This window comes from Phascolarctos cinereus, unplaced genomic scaffold (genome assembly GCF_003287225.1).
Source record: "Phascolarctos cinereus isolate Bilbo 61053 unplaced genomic scaffold, phaCin_HiC Scaffold_2;HRSCAF=192, whole genome shotgun sequence".
NCBI lineage: Eukaryota > Metazoa > Chordata > Mammalia > Diprotodontia > Phascolarctidae > Phascolarctos > Phascolarctos cinereus.
Window position 1 is genome coordinate 252,228,647 of NW_027555625.1, and position 15,630 is coordinate 252,244,276.

The window sequence follows — 15,630 nt, forward strand, 5'->3', positions numbered from 1 at the left end:
AGTCAGGAGGACCTGAGTTCAAATCTAGCCTCAGACCAAACACTTGACATTTACTAGCTGTGTGACCCTGGGCAAGTCACTTAACTCCAATTGCCTAAAAATAAAATTTTAAAAAAGGAGATATTTAGACCTTTTGACTTGGTCTCAGAGGGCAGAAGTAGGACCAATATGTGAAAGTAGCAGGAAGGTAAATTTTGCCTGATTGTGATGAAAGAGTTCCTAATGACTAGAGTTGTTTCAAGTGCAAAGAGCTGTCTTCAGAAGTAGTGAATTCCCCCATGCTCTTTGGTCTTCATTTTAAATTGACTATCAAAGATGTTGAGGAGGAGATTCATGCTTCATACATGGATTGGAACAAATGATCTCTGCAGTCTCTTTGTTACTTGAGTATTCTGTGATTTTTTTTATGTTTGGAAGAAGACAGCACCATCTTTTATGCATGTACATGTTATGACCAAAAGCTGGTGTACAGAAGTTTTTATATCATTCCTTGTAGAAAATATGGCAGTGCTGGTAACACTGAAGCAGTGATGCCTTTTATTCTAATTTTTTACCATTTAGTGGTTTTGACTTATGTGAAGCTTCTTTCTTTGCATGACAAAAAAAACACTAATAAATTGGTTTGTGGTTAGTAAGTGGTAAAAGCCATTCTATTCTTGCCCAGGTGTTCATGAAATCTGTGAAGCTTGAGTGGGTGCTGGGAAACATTGCAGCTGCTCAGGATCTCTGTGAAGAAGCCTTGAAGCACTATGAAGATTTTCCCAAACTGTGGATGATGAAAGGGCAGATTGAGGAGCAGGAGGAGCTGACTGAAAAAGCCCGGGAAGCCTATAACCAGGGGGTAAGGGAGCTGTTTTTCATTCATCGAATGACTGTCCTGGCTTTCACTGTCAAAGTGGTGGTCTTTATTAGTGAATCAGCTGTTGATCTTTATTAGTAGGCAGAATGATAAGGCCCCAGGGTTTAGCAGTGAGGAGCTACTTATTAAGTAAAGTGACTTGGCCAAGATTATTGAATGTTTCCTTCTTAACTTCATTACATATATGTAAACCTTGTAAGTTCTTTTGAGAGCTGTGAATATAAATTGTAATGTTATCTTTACAGTAGCTCAAATGAAACTTTTTTAAGAGTTTAGGTTTGAAAATAAGTCCAGATTTATATAACATCTTTGGTTTTATATACTACCTGTTAACATGCCTTGTTGGTGCCTATGGGGGATGCACATTAGAGATTTCCTTTTTCGGCCTTTCTGTCTGAGACTAAACATTGAAAAGGTAGGACATTCTTAGGTGACGTATGAAAAATCTGCTTCCCCCTCCCCCCACCCCCAGAAAAAAAAAAGTGAGGTAGCCATGTAGCAGAGACAGATTTATTTTATTTTGAGGCTTATTTAGTTCTGTTTCCCAGGTTTCTATAGGAGGTGGTATTAATTTCCTGGTTTCTACTCTCTCCACACTTTTTATTTTGATAAATAGTTGAAGAAGTGTCCCCACTCTACACCCCTATGGCTTTTACTTTCAAGACTGGAGGAGAAAGTTGGACAGCTAACCAGAGCAAGAGCCATTTTGGAGAAATCTCGTTTGAAGAATCCAAAGAACCCTGATTTGTGGTGAGTCATATTCTTGTTTAACATGTTCCTTTGAACTTCTACTTGTAGATGGGCTCTGCAAAATGAGGGCTTCTTAACTATCCCTTGGTAAAAAGGAGATTGAGGAGTTTTTTCCTTCATGGTCAGTTCCTTTTTGATAGCCTGACTTTCTTTGGAGTGGTTAATTTATATGTATATTTATGCTTTGAGTGGCTGTGAATGCTAATTACTTTGTGTTTATTCTGGCTGTGCTCAGTATCCTAGATGAAAAGTAATTTTCAGTGACCAGGCCTATCATTTTTCAGTGTATCTTCCCTTTTTGATTTTAATAATGTTAAGGAATATCAGATTTTCAACCTTCTGTTGGCCGCTATTAAAATTATCTATTTTATGTCAAAGAATGGTAATGGCATAGGCACATCCGAATCTTTTCCATTACTCTTTACAAATGCGTTATTCAAGGTATACTGGAACTATTAGTGATCTAGGTACCTTATGGCTACTACTACTATTGTTTAGTAAGTCTCAAACCTTGGTCTTTCAGATAGAGCTCTTTTGAAGCTGCTGTGGTAGTAATTGGGTTAGTTGCTTAATTTTGATTGGCTATTTGATATCTGTAACTTCAGGTTAGAATCTGTGAGATTAGAATACCGAGCTGGACTGAAGAACATTGCTAATACACTCATGGCAAAGGCGCTGCAGGAATGTCCCAACTCAGGTAAGGAACAAGTTTCTTTAGTATAGCTATCCTGTATTGGTAGACAGCAATAGATCCTGAAGAATCCAAGATTCAAATTCATATTTAATTAAAAGCTGTTATATTTGAACTGGCTTGGAGTTTGGATCACTTGAACCTACTTGACTTAAGTTCCAAATTCAAAAAGTTAGATGGGGAGACATAGATAAGTCTGATTAGTAGTACTAAGAATCATATGCTATTTACTGTTTCAGAGAGCAAGTATTCTTATCTGTATAGGTTACAAAAGATTTTCTGAAACAAATATTTGCCATTTGTAATAGCTGACATTTAATACATTAAGGTTTACATAGTACTTTGTGTACATTCTTATTTGGTCCTCACAACTGTCCTGGAATATAGGTAATATGGTATTGTCTCTGTTTAATAGATGAGGAAACAGTCACTCAGGTTAAATAATTTGTCCATGGCTACACAGCCAGTAAATGTTAGAGGTGGTATGTAAGTCATTTATCCACCAGCCACTTCTTTATTTATTTATTTAATATTACCTTCTGTGTGCCTGGCAAAAAAGAGCTAAAGACATAAAGAAAAAAGGATTATTTCTCTGATGCCATTGGGTTTAATTTCTCTCAAGAGAGGGGACACACACACACACACGCATACACATACACAGCATAGTACATAATTTTGAAGAAGATGGCACTACTAGATGAAGAGATCAAGAAATTCTTATGAAGATATGGCATTTGAACTGAGTTTTGATGTAACAAGGGGAATTCTAAAAGGTGGTGAAGAGGGAATGTGCATGAAAGACAGCTAGGGCAAAGTATGGTGGCAAGGATGGAGTATAGTGTAAGGAACATCAGAAAAGACCAAGGATACAAAGGTAGGTGGGGCCAGGTTGTAAAGAACTTTAAATGACAAACAGAGGAATTTATATTTGATCCTAAAGGCAGTAGTTCATTGGAGTTTATGGAGTAGGAGAGTACCATAGTCAGACTTGTGCTTTAGGAAAAATTGATGACAGCTCTCTAGGATGTGGACTGGCTTGAGGAGAAACTTCAGTGGGGAGGCAAATTGGGAGATTTTTGTGATAATTTAGTTGAGAAGCCTGAACCTAGGGGTGGTGATTAGGAAAAAAGAATAGAAACGCTAAGATTTGGCAATTGATAGAATATGTGGAGTGAATGAGAGTGAGGAGTTGAGAATGACACTGAGATTGTGAACTTGGGTTATTGGAAGGATGGTGGTGCCTTTAGCAGAAATAGGGAAGATTGAAGGAGTGGTGGGTTGTGGGGAGAAAGATAAAGACCTCTGTTCTGTACAAGTTGAGTTTGGAATGTATGTGGAAAATCCAGTTTGAAGTGTCCAATGAAGGCAGTTGGTGATGCCTTACTCAGGAGAGGGACTAGGGTCTGGGAGTCGTCTGCATAGAGATAATTAAATCCATAGCAGCTGATGAGGTTACCAAGTGAGAGAAATAAAGAAAGAAGAGAAGAGGGTCCAGGACAAAAAGCTTTGGAGAGAATCTCAGGTCGTGATATGGATGATGAAAAGGAGGCTAAGAAGGAGTATTCTAATAAATAGGAAGAGAACCAAGAGAGAGCAGTGTCGTGAAACCTAGAGAGGAGAAAGTAACTAGGAGAAAAAGATAGTCAACAATGTCAAGTGCTGCAGAAAGGTCAGGATGGAGGAGGGTTGAGAAAAAGCCATTAAATTGGGTAATTTAAGAGATTATTGGTAATTTTGGAGAGAACTGTTTTGGTTGAGCAATATTGTTCTAAGCCACATTGCAAAAAGCTCATGACTAAGTTAGGAGAGAGAGAAAGTGGAGTCACCAAGTGTAGACAACTTTATCATAGGAGTTTGGGAAAGAGATATAGGATGATAGCTTGTGGGAGATGGTAGGAGACTACTGAGGGTTTTCAGAATGAGGAAGACTTGAGTATGTTTGTAGACAATGGGGAAGGAACCAGTAGGTAGGGAGAGTTGGAAGATTAGAATATAGGGATGATAATGGGAGCAGTTTGCTGGAGATTAGGAAAGGATAGGATCAAGGGTGAAAGCAGAAATGTTGGACTTGGCAAGGAGAAAGAAGGGCTACCTTAGTTTCAAACACTGGGGAAATGAAGGAGAGGCTTCACTACACCACACTGTTTTACTCACCAATATCAGTTCATGAACCTTATAATGTGTGGACAAAGGAAGAGAAAGCTGAATGTTTGCATTAATATAATTTTCCCAGGGAGTATGATTTTTGGTGTACTATTTCCGTAGTTGCCAGGGATGAAATGGTAGAAAAGGTGGAATCACCTAAGTCTTAAAAGTATTTACAGACACATACAGGTGTTGGTTCTCTTACTGTTCAGCCTTTATCTGGTAATAAGTGAGTTGACCTACTGCTGTAGATATCAGCTACAACCTTCTTGCTATGACTGAAGCTAGAAGACACAAAGCTGCAGTGGAATGGAAGGATGCTTACAGATTCACCTCAGAGAGGTAAATTAAAAGGGTGGTGAAATTGGTTTCATCTTGTGCCCAAAGGGAACAACATACATTTCAACTTGGTCATCTACAGTAAGTAATAGACCACCATGAAGTTAATTGGAGCTTATACACTAACATCTGTTGTGGAAAATGAAAACAGAAATTCTGTGAACTTAACAAGAGTCAGCATATGCCTTGTATAGACTTTAGAATGAACATAGCGGCAGAGGGAGGACAGCACAAATTGTTGGAAAATGTGTCCTAGGATCAAGAAATGAAAGAGAGGTCAAAAGGCTTGTAGTTTAAGAAGTTTCGTACCTGAACATTCTGTACACTTCAGTAAGAATTGGAAGGTTTTGGACATGATGAGCATTAAATAACAACATAAAAATGCAATTGACTGTATCTTAACAGACATGAAGCAACTGTTTATAGATGTAGCAGTATTTTAGAATCAGCTGTCTGTATGTGGTCAGATTGTTAGCTGATTATGGCAGAGGCTAAAATAAATAAATTAGAAGAAAGGATAAAATTAGGAGATACTGCATGTGTAACGTTTGGCAAATCACTTAACTTTTCTGGGGCTCAGTTTCTTCATCTGTAAATTGAGGCATTTAGATTACAAATAGCTCTAACCTGACCATTTTAAACATGTTACAAATTATAAGAAATTTAAAATAAACAACAGTAAAGACATTGTTACCATTTGTTAGAGAAGTTTAACTGATAGAAAACAGTTACTAGAGTATGGAGTTGGAAAGAGCCAAGAAATTTCCTCAGCTTGCAAACAGTCTGCTTGCGAAGCAGAGAGACATGGCAGCCAAAGGCAGCATTCTTTTAAGAGATAAGTCCATGTGCAAAATATTTGAGGGGAACATGTTGGAAGACTTTGTATTGTATCCTCTCACAAAACAATGAAAGGCAATTCAGAAAACTAGTCTGCAGAGAACTTAGATTATACTGAGAACATTTATACATGAAGTTGGAAGTAGAACAGTACATACATATAAAAAGGAACAGATTGGCAATGTTATTTTTAATAGTATTTTTTTTCCCAATTATGTATGAAGACAGTTTTTAACATTTTGCTTTTTAAAAATGTTTTGAATTCCAAATTATTTTCCTCCCTCATTCACCACCCCTACCTAAGATGGCAAGCAATTTGATATAGGTTGTATATATGCAGTCACATAAAACATTTCCATGTTAGTCATGTTGTGAAAGAAGAAACAGGCCAAAAAAAAAAGAACCATGAAAAAAATAAAGTGAAAATAGCGTGCTTTGATCTACATTCAGACACCATAGTTCTTTGGATGTGGATTGCATTTTCCATCATTGAGTCCTTTGGGGTTGTCTTGGATCATTGTATTGCCGGGACAAGCTGAGTCGTTCATAGTTGATCATTGCACAGTGTTGCTGATACTTTGTACGATATTCTCCTGCTCATTTCACTTTGCATCAGTTCATGTAAATCTTTCTAGGGTTTTCTGAAATCTGTGTCTTATAGCACAATGGTATTCCTTTATGAAATTCATATACCACAACTTGTTTAGTCATTCCCTGATTGATGGGCATCTCCTCAATTTCCAATTCTTTGTCACCACAAAGAGCTGCTATGAGTATTTTTGTACATGTGGGTCCTTTTCCCTTTTTTTTGATCTCTTTGGGATACAGACCTAGTTAGTGCTATTGCTGGATCAAATGGGGGTGTGTGCAGTTTGATTGCCCTTTGAGGAATTCAGATTACTCTTTAAAATGGTTGGATCAGTTCACAACTCCACCAACAGTACGTCAGTGTACCAATTTTCCCACACCCTCTCCAACATTTATCATTTTCCTTTTCTGTCATTTTAGAGATAGGGATTATTATAGATTTGTTTTCATAAATGATGCTAATGCAACAATTATATTTAGATTTACTTCAGTAGAGGAGTAGTAATAGCATTGAAAAAAGATCTACGCTAGTAAAGTGTTTGGATTTGATCAAATGCAGAAAAGCATCAATGCTGGAGGCATTACATTTTTAAAGGTAGTAACAGATCTTCTTTAAAGATATTTAAAAGAGGGGGAAAAATATTTTAAAAAGGGAAAAAATTTCCATTTCCAAAAGAATGAAAAAGATAGTTCTGATTTATAATCAAGATTACTAATGATCCAATTTATTATTTATGATAATAGTCTATGTATGTGGCACATTGGATAGAGCGTTGAGCTTGGAATCAGGAAGACTCGTCTTCATGAGTTCAGATCTGGCCTCAGACACTTACTAGCAGTGTGACTCTGAGCAATCACTTAACCATGTTTACATCAGTTTCCTCATCTGTAAAATGAGCAGGAGAAGGAAATGGCAAATCACTCCAGTAGCTTTGCCAAGAAAACCCGAATAGGATCGCGAATATTGGACACAACTGAAATGACTCAACAACAAATACATGAATAACATCCTTTATGAAAACATGAGAAATAAACAGACGCACTTTCTGTACCTGTTTATGATTTTCTAAAGCAGATGTCTTTAGAGTCCTACAAATGACTGGCATAGAAAGTATAAGGTGACACATTTGGAGCTGGAGACCATCAAGTCCAATATCTGCATTTTACAGATGAGTAAACTAAAGCACAGAACAGTTAAGTAAGTTACTAGGGTCACATAGCTAGTAAGTATCTGAGGAAGTACCCACATTCAGCACTCTGCCATACTTCAAGATCTCACTGGGTTGATTTTTAATTGACTTTTAAAATGGTTTTTGTTTTGGTAGAGTAAAATAGAACCTTGATTGCTTTTTTTGCACGAAGTGTGAAACATTAAACATGAAATACAAGAATCAATGACAGTTAAGCCCACAAAGATAAATTTGTTCTGTGAACTGCTGGATATTGGCATCAAAGTGAGACCTACACTCATACAGGGTGTTCATTAGTGTTTTAGAAGATGTCTTTGCAGAATCCAAAAAAAGGGCCTCCCTGTTGATGGCAAGATTCTCCAAATGTTCATATGTGAAAATGATATACTAATTGAATTGAGCTCTGAAATACCACAAAACCTCTGATAAAGAGCCATGTGCAAGAAATAGATTTAACCATATGTACTAGAAAAGCAAAGTGGATGAAAAATATTGCCCACAGGATTATACTTACTGCTGAATAGCCATCCTGTTTAGTTATATAATCATTATATAATTTCATGGATGTGTGACTCCAAGTGGTTGGTTATCAGGATCCAGAATTGAATAGAAACAAATGATTGGGAAATTCCATGGTAGTTTTGATTATTATAAAGTGATGACTGCTATAAGAGACCATTTTTCTAATACCTATATTTTCCCAAAGGGCTAAGTTTCCGCAAATCATGGAATATAATGAGCTTGGAATTACAAGTAACCCAGATGGCAATAGAAAGATGCATGGAGGACATGAGTGACTATACTATGTAATAAATGTTGATTTGTGCACAAGAGTGGTATAAAAAATATTATCGAGGACACATGACTGGAAAATAAAGGTAGGATGGTGATACAGTGAGAATGAGAGAACACATAAGGAACCTAAGTGATACCCCAAAGATATTAAAAGAACCAGAGGAAGACCTCAACACAAAGTGTGGCTCCTCTGTGATGGGTTTATGGAAAGACGTAGAGAAAACACATGTAGGAGGCAGAGCCAAGATGGCAGAGTGTTAAGAAGCAGTGTGGTGAATTCTCCACAAACTTCTCCAAACAATTCTAGAAATGTACCAGACCGAATCCTGATGGAGAAATCCAGAAGGTAAACAGTGAATCATTTGTTCAACACAGATTGCAGGTCGGCATAGGGAAATAGAGAGGTCTGTGGACACCAGAGATGAATCAGGCCATGCTCTGAGCACTCCATGGTCCAGGACGAGAAGAAGTTCCTACCCATAATGGATACTTGTAGCTGGGCACTGCTATGGGGACAGATTCAAACTGGCAGCTTTGTTGCTCACTACCTAGTTCCATGTCACAGATATACAGGGCAGACTGAGAAGGGAACCTCTGTGGGGATATAAATAAGAACACCTTGGGCTGTGTATGGAGAAAAGAGGAAATTCAGGAGACAGCAACAGTGGTGTGGCTGAGTCCCCAGGCTTAGAACAGAGTTCTCATTTCTAGCATTTAGCCTAGCTTGCAAAGGAATAACCAGAACAGGAAGCCTATACAAAAGGGGAGCCTGCACTGTGGTCAGTAGAGCTATCCAGCTGGCTGATAGGGGTTGAGTCTGGCAGCAGACATACTATTGCTCAGACCCAAACCCGTGTCAGGAACTTAGAGAACTCAGAACAGGGTCACAGCTATCAGATTTTGCCCTAAATCAAACCACTTTGGGAATGCTGAAAGTTTGGTGGTCCCTAGACTGTCACTGGTACCTTGGAATAACATAGCATTCCATACCCCAAGAAAGAAGCAACAGGACTAGCTCACACCTTCTTTCTAGAAGTGTGGTAAAGCCAAGCCCTAACATCAAGTCTGAAGTTAGAAAGTGGACTAGAAGAATGGACAAACAGAAAAATAACTCAACCATAATAAGCTGTTAAGGTGGCAGGGATGCTTAGGACTCAGATGCAGAAGAGAATGATTCCAAAACATCTACAGAGAAAAGCACAACTTGGGTTCAAATTCAACTTAGAGTTCTTGGGAGAGATAAAACAGGAGTTATTTTTTAAAAAATGCAAAATGTTTTTATAAATGTAATAGGAGTGCTTGAGGAAAAAATTAGAAAAGAAATGAGAGCTACAGAAGAAAGAATTGGGAAGGGAATTAACAGCTTAGCACAAGAGATAAAAAGCCTTGTCCAAGCAACAAACTCCCTGAAAATTCAAATGGACCAAATAGAAACCAGTGACTTTATGAGACAACAAGAAATATTAAAACAAAGTTGAAAGGCTGAAAAAAAGTAGTAAAACATGTAAGATAATTGTAGCGTAAAAACAAATGACTTGGAAATGACTGTGGGAAAAAAATTTAAAAATAATCAGACAATCTCACTGCCATGACCAAAAAAAAAAAAGAGTAGATATTATATTTCAAGAAATCTTCAAAGAAAACTTCCCGGATCCCTTAGAACCAGAAGTTAGTAGGAACAGAAAGAATTTGCTGATTGCCACCTCTTGAAAGAAAACTCCAAATGATAAATCCCAGAAACAGCATAACCAAGATCCAGAATGGTAGAACAAAGTAGACATGTAATACACAGTTGTGAATGATTACAGTAATCTTGTGTTTGACAGATGTAAAGATTTAAGCTTTGGGGACAAGAATTCATTCTTTGGTAAAAAAAAAAAAAGTCTGGAAGACTGGAAGGCATTCTGGCAAAAGCTAGTATAGACCAATACCTTACACCATTTACCAAAATAAGGTTAAAATGGACATATGATAAAGGGAGATATTAGTAAATTAGAAGAACATGGAACATATTACCAATCAGACTTATGGATAGGAGAAGAATTTGTGAATAAACAAGAAAGGGTATTGGGAGATGTAAAATGGATGATTTTGATTACCTTAAATTAAAAAGGTTTTAGGTAAATAAAACTAATATAGCCAAGATTAGAAGGAAAGTACAAAATTGGGGGATAATTTTTGTAGACAGTTTCTTGGACCAGGTCTCATTTTTAGAGAACTGTATCAAATTTGTAAGAACATGAATTATTTTCCAATTGATAAATGGTCAAAAGATATGGACAAGCATTTTTGGATGGAGAAATCAAAGTTATGTATTCATATGAAAAAAATGCTCTAAGTCATTATTTATTAGAGAATGCAAATGAAAACAACTTTGAGGGCGGAGCCAAGATGGTAGAGTAAAGGCAGGGGACTCACCTGAGTTCTCTTCCAGACGCCTCTAGATAACCTTTAAAAAATGACTCTAAACAAATTATAGAGCAGCAGAACCCACAAAAAGACAGAGTGAAACAAATTCTCAGCCCAAGACAACTTGGAAGGTCGGCAGGAAAGGTCTGTTGCACCAGGGTGAATGAGGAGCACAGCCAGTGCAGACGGGATCCCGGCAAACCCAAAGCAGGCCTTGGGGCAACTGAGTCACTAGCAGCAGTGGCAGTTTCCAGACCTCAGCCCTCAGATGCTAAACACAACTTAGAAGGTCAGCAGGAAACATCTATCACACCTGAATGAGTGGAACAGCCCCAGCAACAGCAAACCAAGAGCAGGCCTTGGGAGTGACTGAAGTGACAGTAGCTGCAATTGTTTCCAGAGCTCTCCTCCCACAGATGGTAAGACGAACAAGTAGTCAGAAGGAGATTCTAGGATCTTTTTGCTAGCACTGAAGGAGGACTCTGTTGTTTTGCCCATACTTGGATCTGGGTCACAGTCCTGTGTGGCAGTTCCACGGCAAGGAGGAGCACTAGCATAGCAAAGCTTGTAACCACAGTGGAGGGGGGGACCCTTGTCACAGTTCTAGGGCAGAAAAGAGTGCTAGTGGTCACTCACAGGCCAGAAGAGCTGTGACTACACCTCTCCTTATATCATACCACTTTGGAAGAACTGAAAATTTTAAGTCTCTACAAGTGTCTCTGAAAACAGCCGCATAAAACCCCTAAAGGTTGGGACAGTGCACTTTCCATCCAGGAAGCAGAGCCCTACTTTAACAAAGAGTTAAAAGTCAACTAATAGGCTGGGGAAATGAACAAACAATGGAAAAAAAAATAAATCTCTGACTATTGAAAGTTACTGTGGTGACAAGGAAGATCAAAACACACATTCAGAAGAAAACCAAGTCAAAGCTCATACATCCAAAGCCTCTAAGAAAAATAGGAATTGGTCTTAGGCCATGGAAGGGCTCAAAAAGGATTTTGAAAGTCAAGTAAGAGAGATAGAGGAAAAATTGGGAAGATAAATGAGAGTGGTGCAAGAAAATCATGAAAAGCAAGTCAACAGCTTGGTAAAGGAGACACAAAAAAATATTGAAGGAAATAACACCTTAAAAAGCAGACTAGTCCAAATAGTAAAAGAGGTCCAAAGAGCCGATAAGGAAAAGAATGCCTTAAAAAGCAGAATTGGCCAAATAGAAAAGGAGGTCCAAAAGCTCACTGAAGAAAATAATTCCTTAAAAATCAGAATGGAGCAAATGGAAGCTAATGACTTTATGAGAAATCAAGGAACAATAAAACAAAACCAAAAGAATGAACAAGTTTTAGAAGAAAACGTGAAATATCTCATTGGAAAAACAACTGACCTGGAAAATAGATCCAGGAGAGGTAATTTAAAAATTATTAGACTTCCTGAAAGCCATGGATCAAAAAAAAAAGTCTAGACATCATCTTACAAGAAATTATCAAGGAAAATAGCTTTGATATTCCAGAACCACAGGGTAAAATGGAAATGGAAAGAATCCACCAGTCACCTCCTGAAAGAGATCCCAAAATGAAAACTGCCAGGAATATTATAGCCAAATTCCAGAGTTCCCAGGTCAAGGAGAAAATATTGGAAGCAGCCAGAAAGAAATAATTCAATATCATGGAGCCACAAGATTTAGCAGCTTCTACATTAAAGGATTGGAGGGTTTGGAATATGATATTCCAGAGGGCAAAGGAGCTAGGATTACAACCAGGAATCATCTACCCAATAAAACTAAGCATAATCCTTTGGGAGAAAAATGGACCTTCAGTGAGATAGAGGACTTTGAAGCATTCTTGATGAAAAAAGACCAGAGCTGAATAGAAAATTTGACTTTCAGATATAAGACTCAAGAGAAGCTTAAAAAGGTAAACAGGAAAGCGAAATCATATAAAAGACTTAATACTTTTAAACAGTTTACATTCCTACATGGGAAGATATTTGTAACTCATAAGACTTGTCTCATTATTACAGTAGTTAGAAGGAGTATATATAGGCAGGGGGCACAGGTGTAAGTTGAATATGAAGGGATGATATCTAAAAATTAAAATTAAGTGGTGAGAGAGGAATGTACTGGGAGAAAGAGAGGGAGAGGTAGAATGGGGTGAATTATTTCTCATAAAAGAGGCAAGAAGATGCTTTTACGGTGGAGGGGAAGAGGAAGGAGGTGTGTGTGGAGGGGGTGAATGAACCTTAACTCTCATCAGAATTGGCTGAGAGAGGGAATAACCATACACACTAAATTAGGTATAGATATCTATCTTGCCCTAGAAGGAAGTAGGAGGGGAAGGAGATAAGAGAATGAAGTGTGTGTGTAGAAGGAAGGGCAGATTGGGGAGGGGTTAGTTAGAGGCAAAACACTTTTGAGGAGGGACAAGGTGAAAGAATAGGATGGAGGGAAATACAGTTATCAGTAGTAACTGTGAAAAAAATTTTGAAGCAGGTTTCTCTGATAAAGGTCTTGTTTCTCAGACATACAGAAAACTGAGTCAAACTTAAAAATAAGATCCATTCCCCAATTTATAAATGATCAAAAGATGTGATTTTTCAGATGAAATAATCAGTTATCTGTATCCACATGAAAAAAATACTCTAACTCAACTGTTGATTGGAGAAATGCAAATTAAAACAGTTCTGAGGTACAACCTCATACCTGTTAGATTGGCTAATAGAACAGAAAAGGTAAATGGCAAATGTTGAAGGGTATGTGGGAAAAATGAAACTTTAATGCATTGTTGGTAGAGTTGTGAACTGATTCAACCGTTCTGTAGAAGAGTTTGGAACTATGCCCAAAGGTCTATAAAACCATGCATAACCTTTGACCAAGCAGTGCCACTATTTGGTCTGAATCTCAAAAGAGATAAAAAGCAAAACAAAAACAAAAACAAAAAGGAAAAGAATCTATATGTACAAAAATATATATATATATATATATATATATATATATATATATATATATATATATATATATCTCAGCTTTTTTTTCTGGGGGTGAAGAATTAGAAGTTGAGGGGAAGCCCATCAACTGGGGGATGGCTGAACAAGTTGTGGTATGTGATTATGATGGAATACTATAAGATGGAGTACTATAAGGATTGATGAGCAGGATGCTTTCAGTGAAACCTGGAAAAACTTACATGGGCTGATACAAAGTGAAATGTACTGTATACATAGTAACAACAATATTGTAGGAAGATGAATTGTGAATGACTTAGCTGTTCTTAGCAATACAACAATCCTCAAGACAACTCTGAAGTCTTGTGATGAAAAATGCTATCCATCCCCAGTGAAAGAATTGATAGTGTCTGAATACAGTTTGAAGCATATTTTTTTACTTTATTTTTCTTGAGGTTTTTTTGGTCTGTTTTCTTTCACAACATGACTGTTACGGAAATGTTTTGTATGAGTACACATGTATAACCTGTAACAAATTGCTTGCCTTCTCAATGGGGGGGGTTGGGAAGGGAGGAACGGAGAGAATTTGGAACTCAGGTTGTATTTTTTTTATTTTTTAGGCAATTGGAGTTAAGTGACTTACCCAGGGTCACACAGCTAGTAAGTGTCAAGTATTTGGTCTGAGGCTGGATTTGAACTCAGGTCCTCCTGATTTTAGGGCCGGTACTCTATCCACTGTGTGACCTAGCTGCCCCTGGGACTCAGTTTTAAAAACCAATGTTAAAAATTGTTTTTATATATAACTGGGGGAAAATAAAATACTAAATAAAAGCTTAAAAAAACAAATTATTTTGAGATATCATCTTAAACCTATCAGATTGACTAAAATGATAGAAGGGGAAAATGACATGTTGGAGGAGATATGGAAAAATTGAGACACTAATACACTGGTGGTCAAACTGTGAACTGATCCAACCTTTTTGGAGAGCAGTCTGGAATTATACCCAAAGAGGTATAAAACTGAATATACCCTTTCACTCAGCAATACCACTGTATTAGGTTTGTTTCCCAAAGTGACTAGGGAAAAAGGAAGAGAACCTAAGTGTTCTAAAATATTTATAGCAGCTTTCTTTGTGGTGGTAAAGAACTGGAAATTGAGGGGATGCCCATAAATTGGGGAATGGATAAACAAGTTGTGGTATATGATTGTGATGAAATACTATTGTACTGTAAGAAATGATGAGCAGGTTGATCTTAGAAAAACATGACAAGACTTTCATGGAATAATGAAGACTGAAATGAGCAGAACCAAGAGAACTTTGTATGTAGCAACAGCAATATTGTTGGAAGAACGACTGTGAATGACTTAAGTTTGACTAATGTTTGACTAATATAACGACTAATATTCAAATCAACTACAAAGAAGATGCTATCCACCTCCAGAGAAAGAACTGATAGAGGTATTCATAGTGTGATTTAACATATATCTCTATATCTATCTATATTATCTATCTGTCTGTCTATATATATCTGTGTTAAATGGTAGTCTTTATTGAAGGGTGGGGAGGGAGGGAGACAGTTCAGAACTTAAAATGTAACAAAAAAATAAATTAATAAAGAAGAAAGAATTCAAATATAAAGGAGCCACAATCAGGATCACACATGATTTAGAAACTTGAAATATGATATTACAGAAAGCAAAAGATACAGGCTTTAGCTAAAAAAAAGTTACCCAGCAAAACTGAGTATAATGCTACAGGGGGAAAAAATGGACTTTTAAAGTCTTTAAAGGACTTCTAAGCATTCCTGATACAAAAGGCCAGAGTGATGGAGAAAATTTGATTTAAACACTGGAATGAAGAGAAATATAAGAAGGTAAACATGAATGAGCAGTGATAAAGGATTAAGCAGAAATAAACTATTTACATTCAGGTATGGGGTGATGATACTTGGGTCTTTTCTGAACCCTGTCATCATCAGATTCATAGAGGGAGTCCAATTAGACAAGGTCTGGGAGTGTCTTGATGATCTTAAGAGAAAAGCAGAAAGTGAGGAGGGAAGGGAAAAGGAGTGTTTGGCAAAGTTATTTT

The 15,630-nt window shown here is 37.3% G+C and overlaps 1 protein-coding gene across 1 annotated transcript in view; it reads left to right on the forward strand.

The window, feature by feature from the left end:
* Positions 1-15,630, forward strand: part of PRPF6 (pre-mRNA processing factor 6) — a 70,572-nt gene that overhangs the window by 42,115 nt on the left and 12,827 nt on the right. The window contains exons 16-18 of the mRNA XM_020981663.2: positions 665-841; positions 1,476-1,609; positions 2,215-2,306. Coding sequence (XP_020837322.1) covers positions 665-841; positions 1,476-1,609; positions 2,215-2,306 — 403 coding nt within the window. The remainder of the gene's footprint in view (positions 1-664; positions 842-1,475; positions 1,610-2,214; positions 2,307-15,630) is intronic.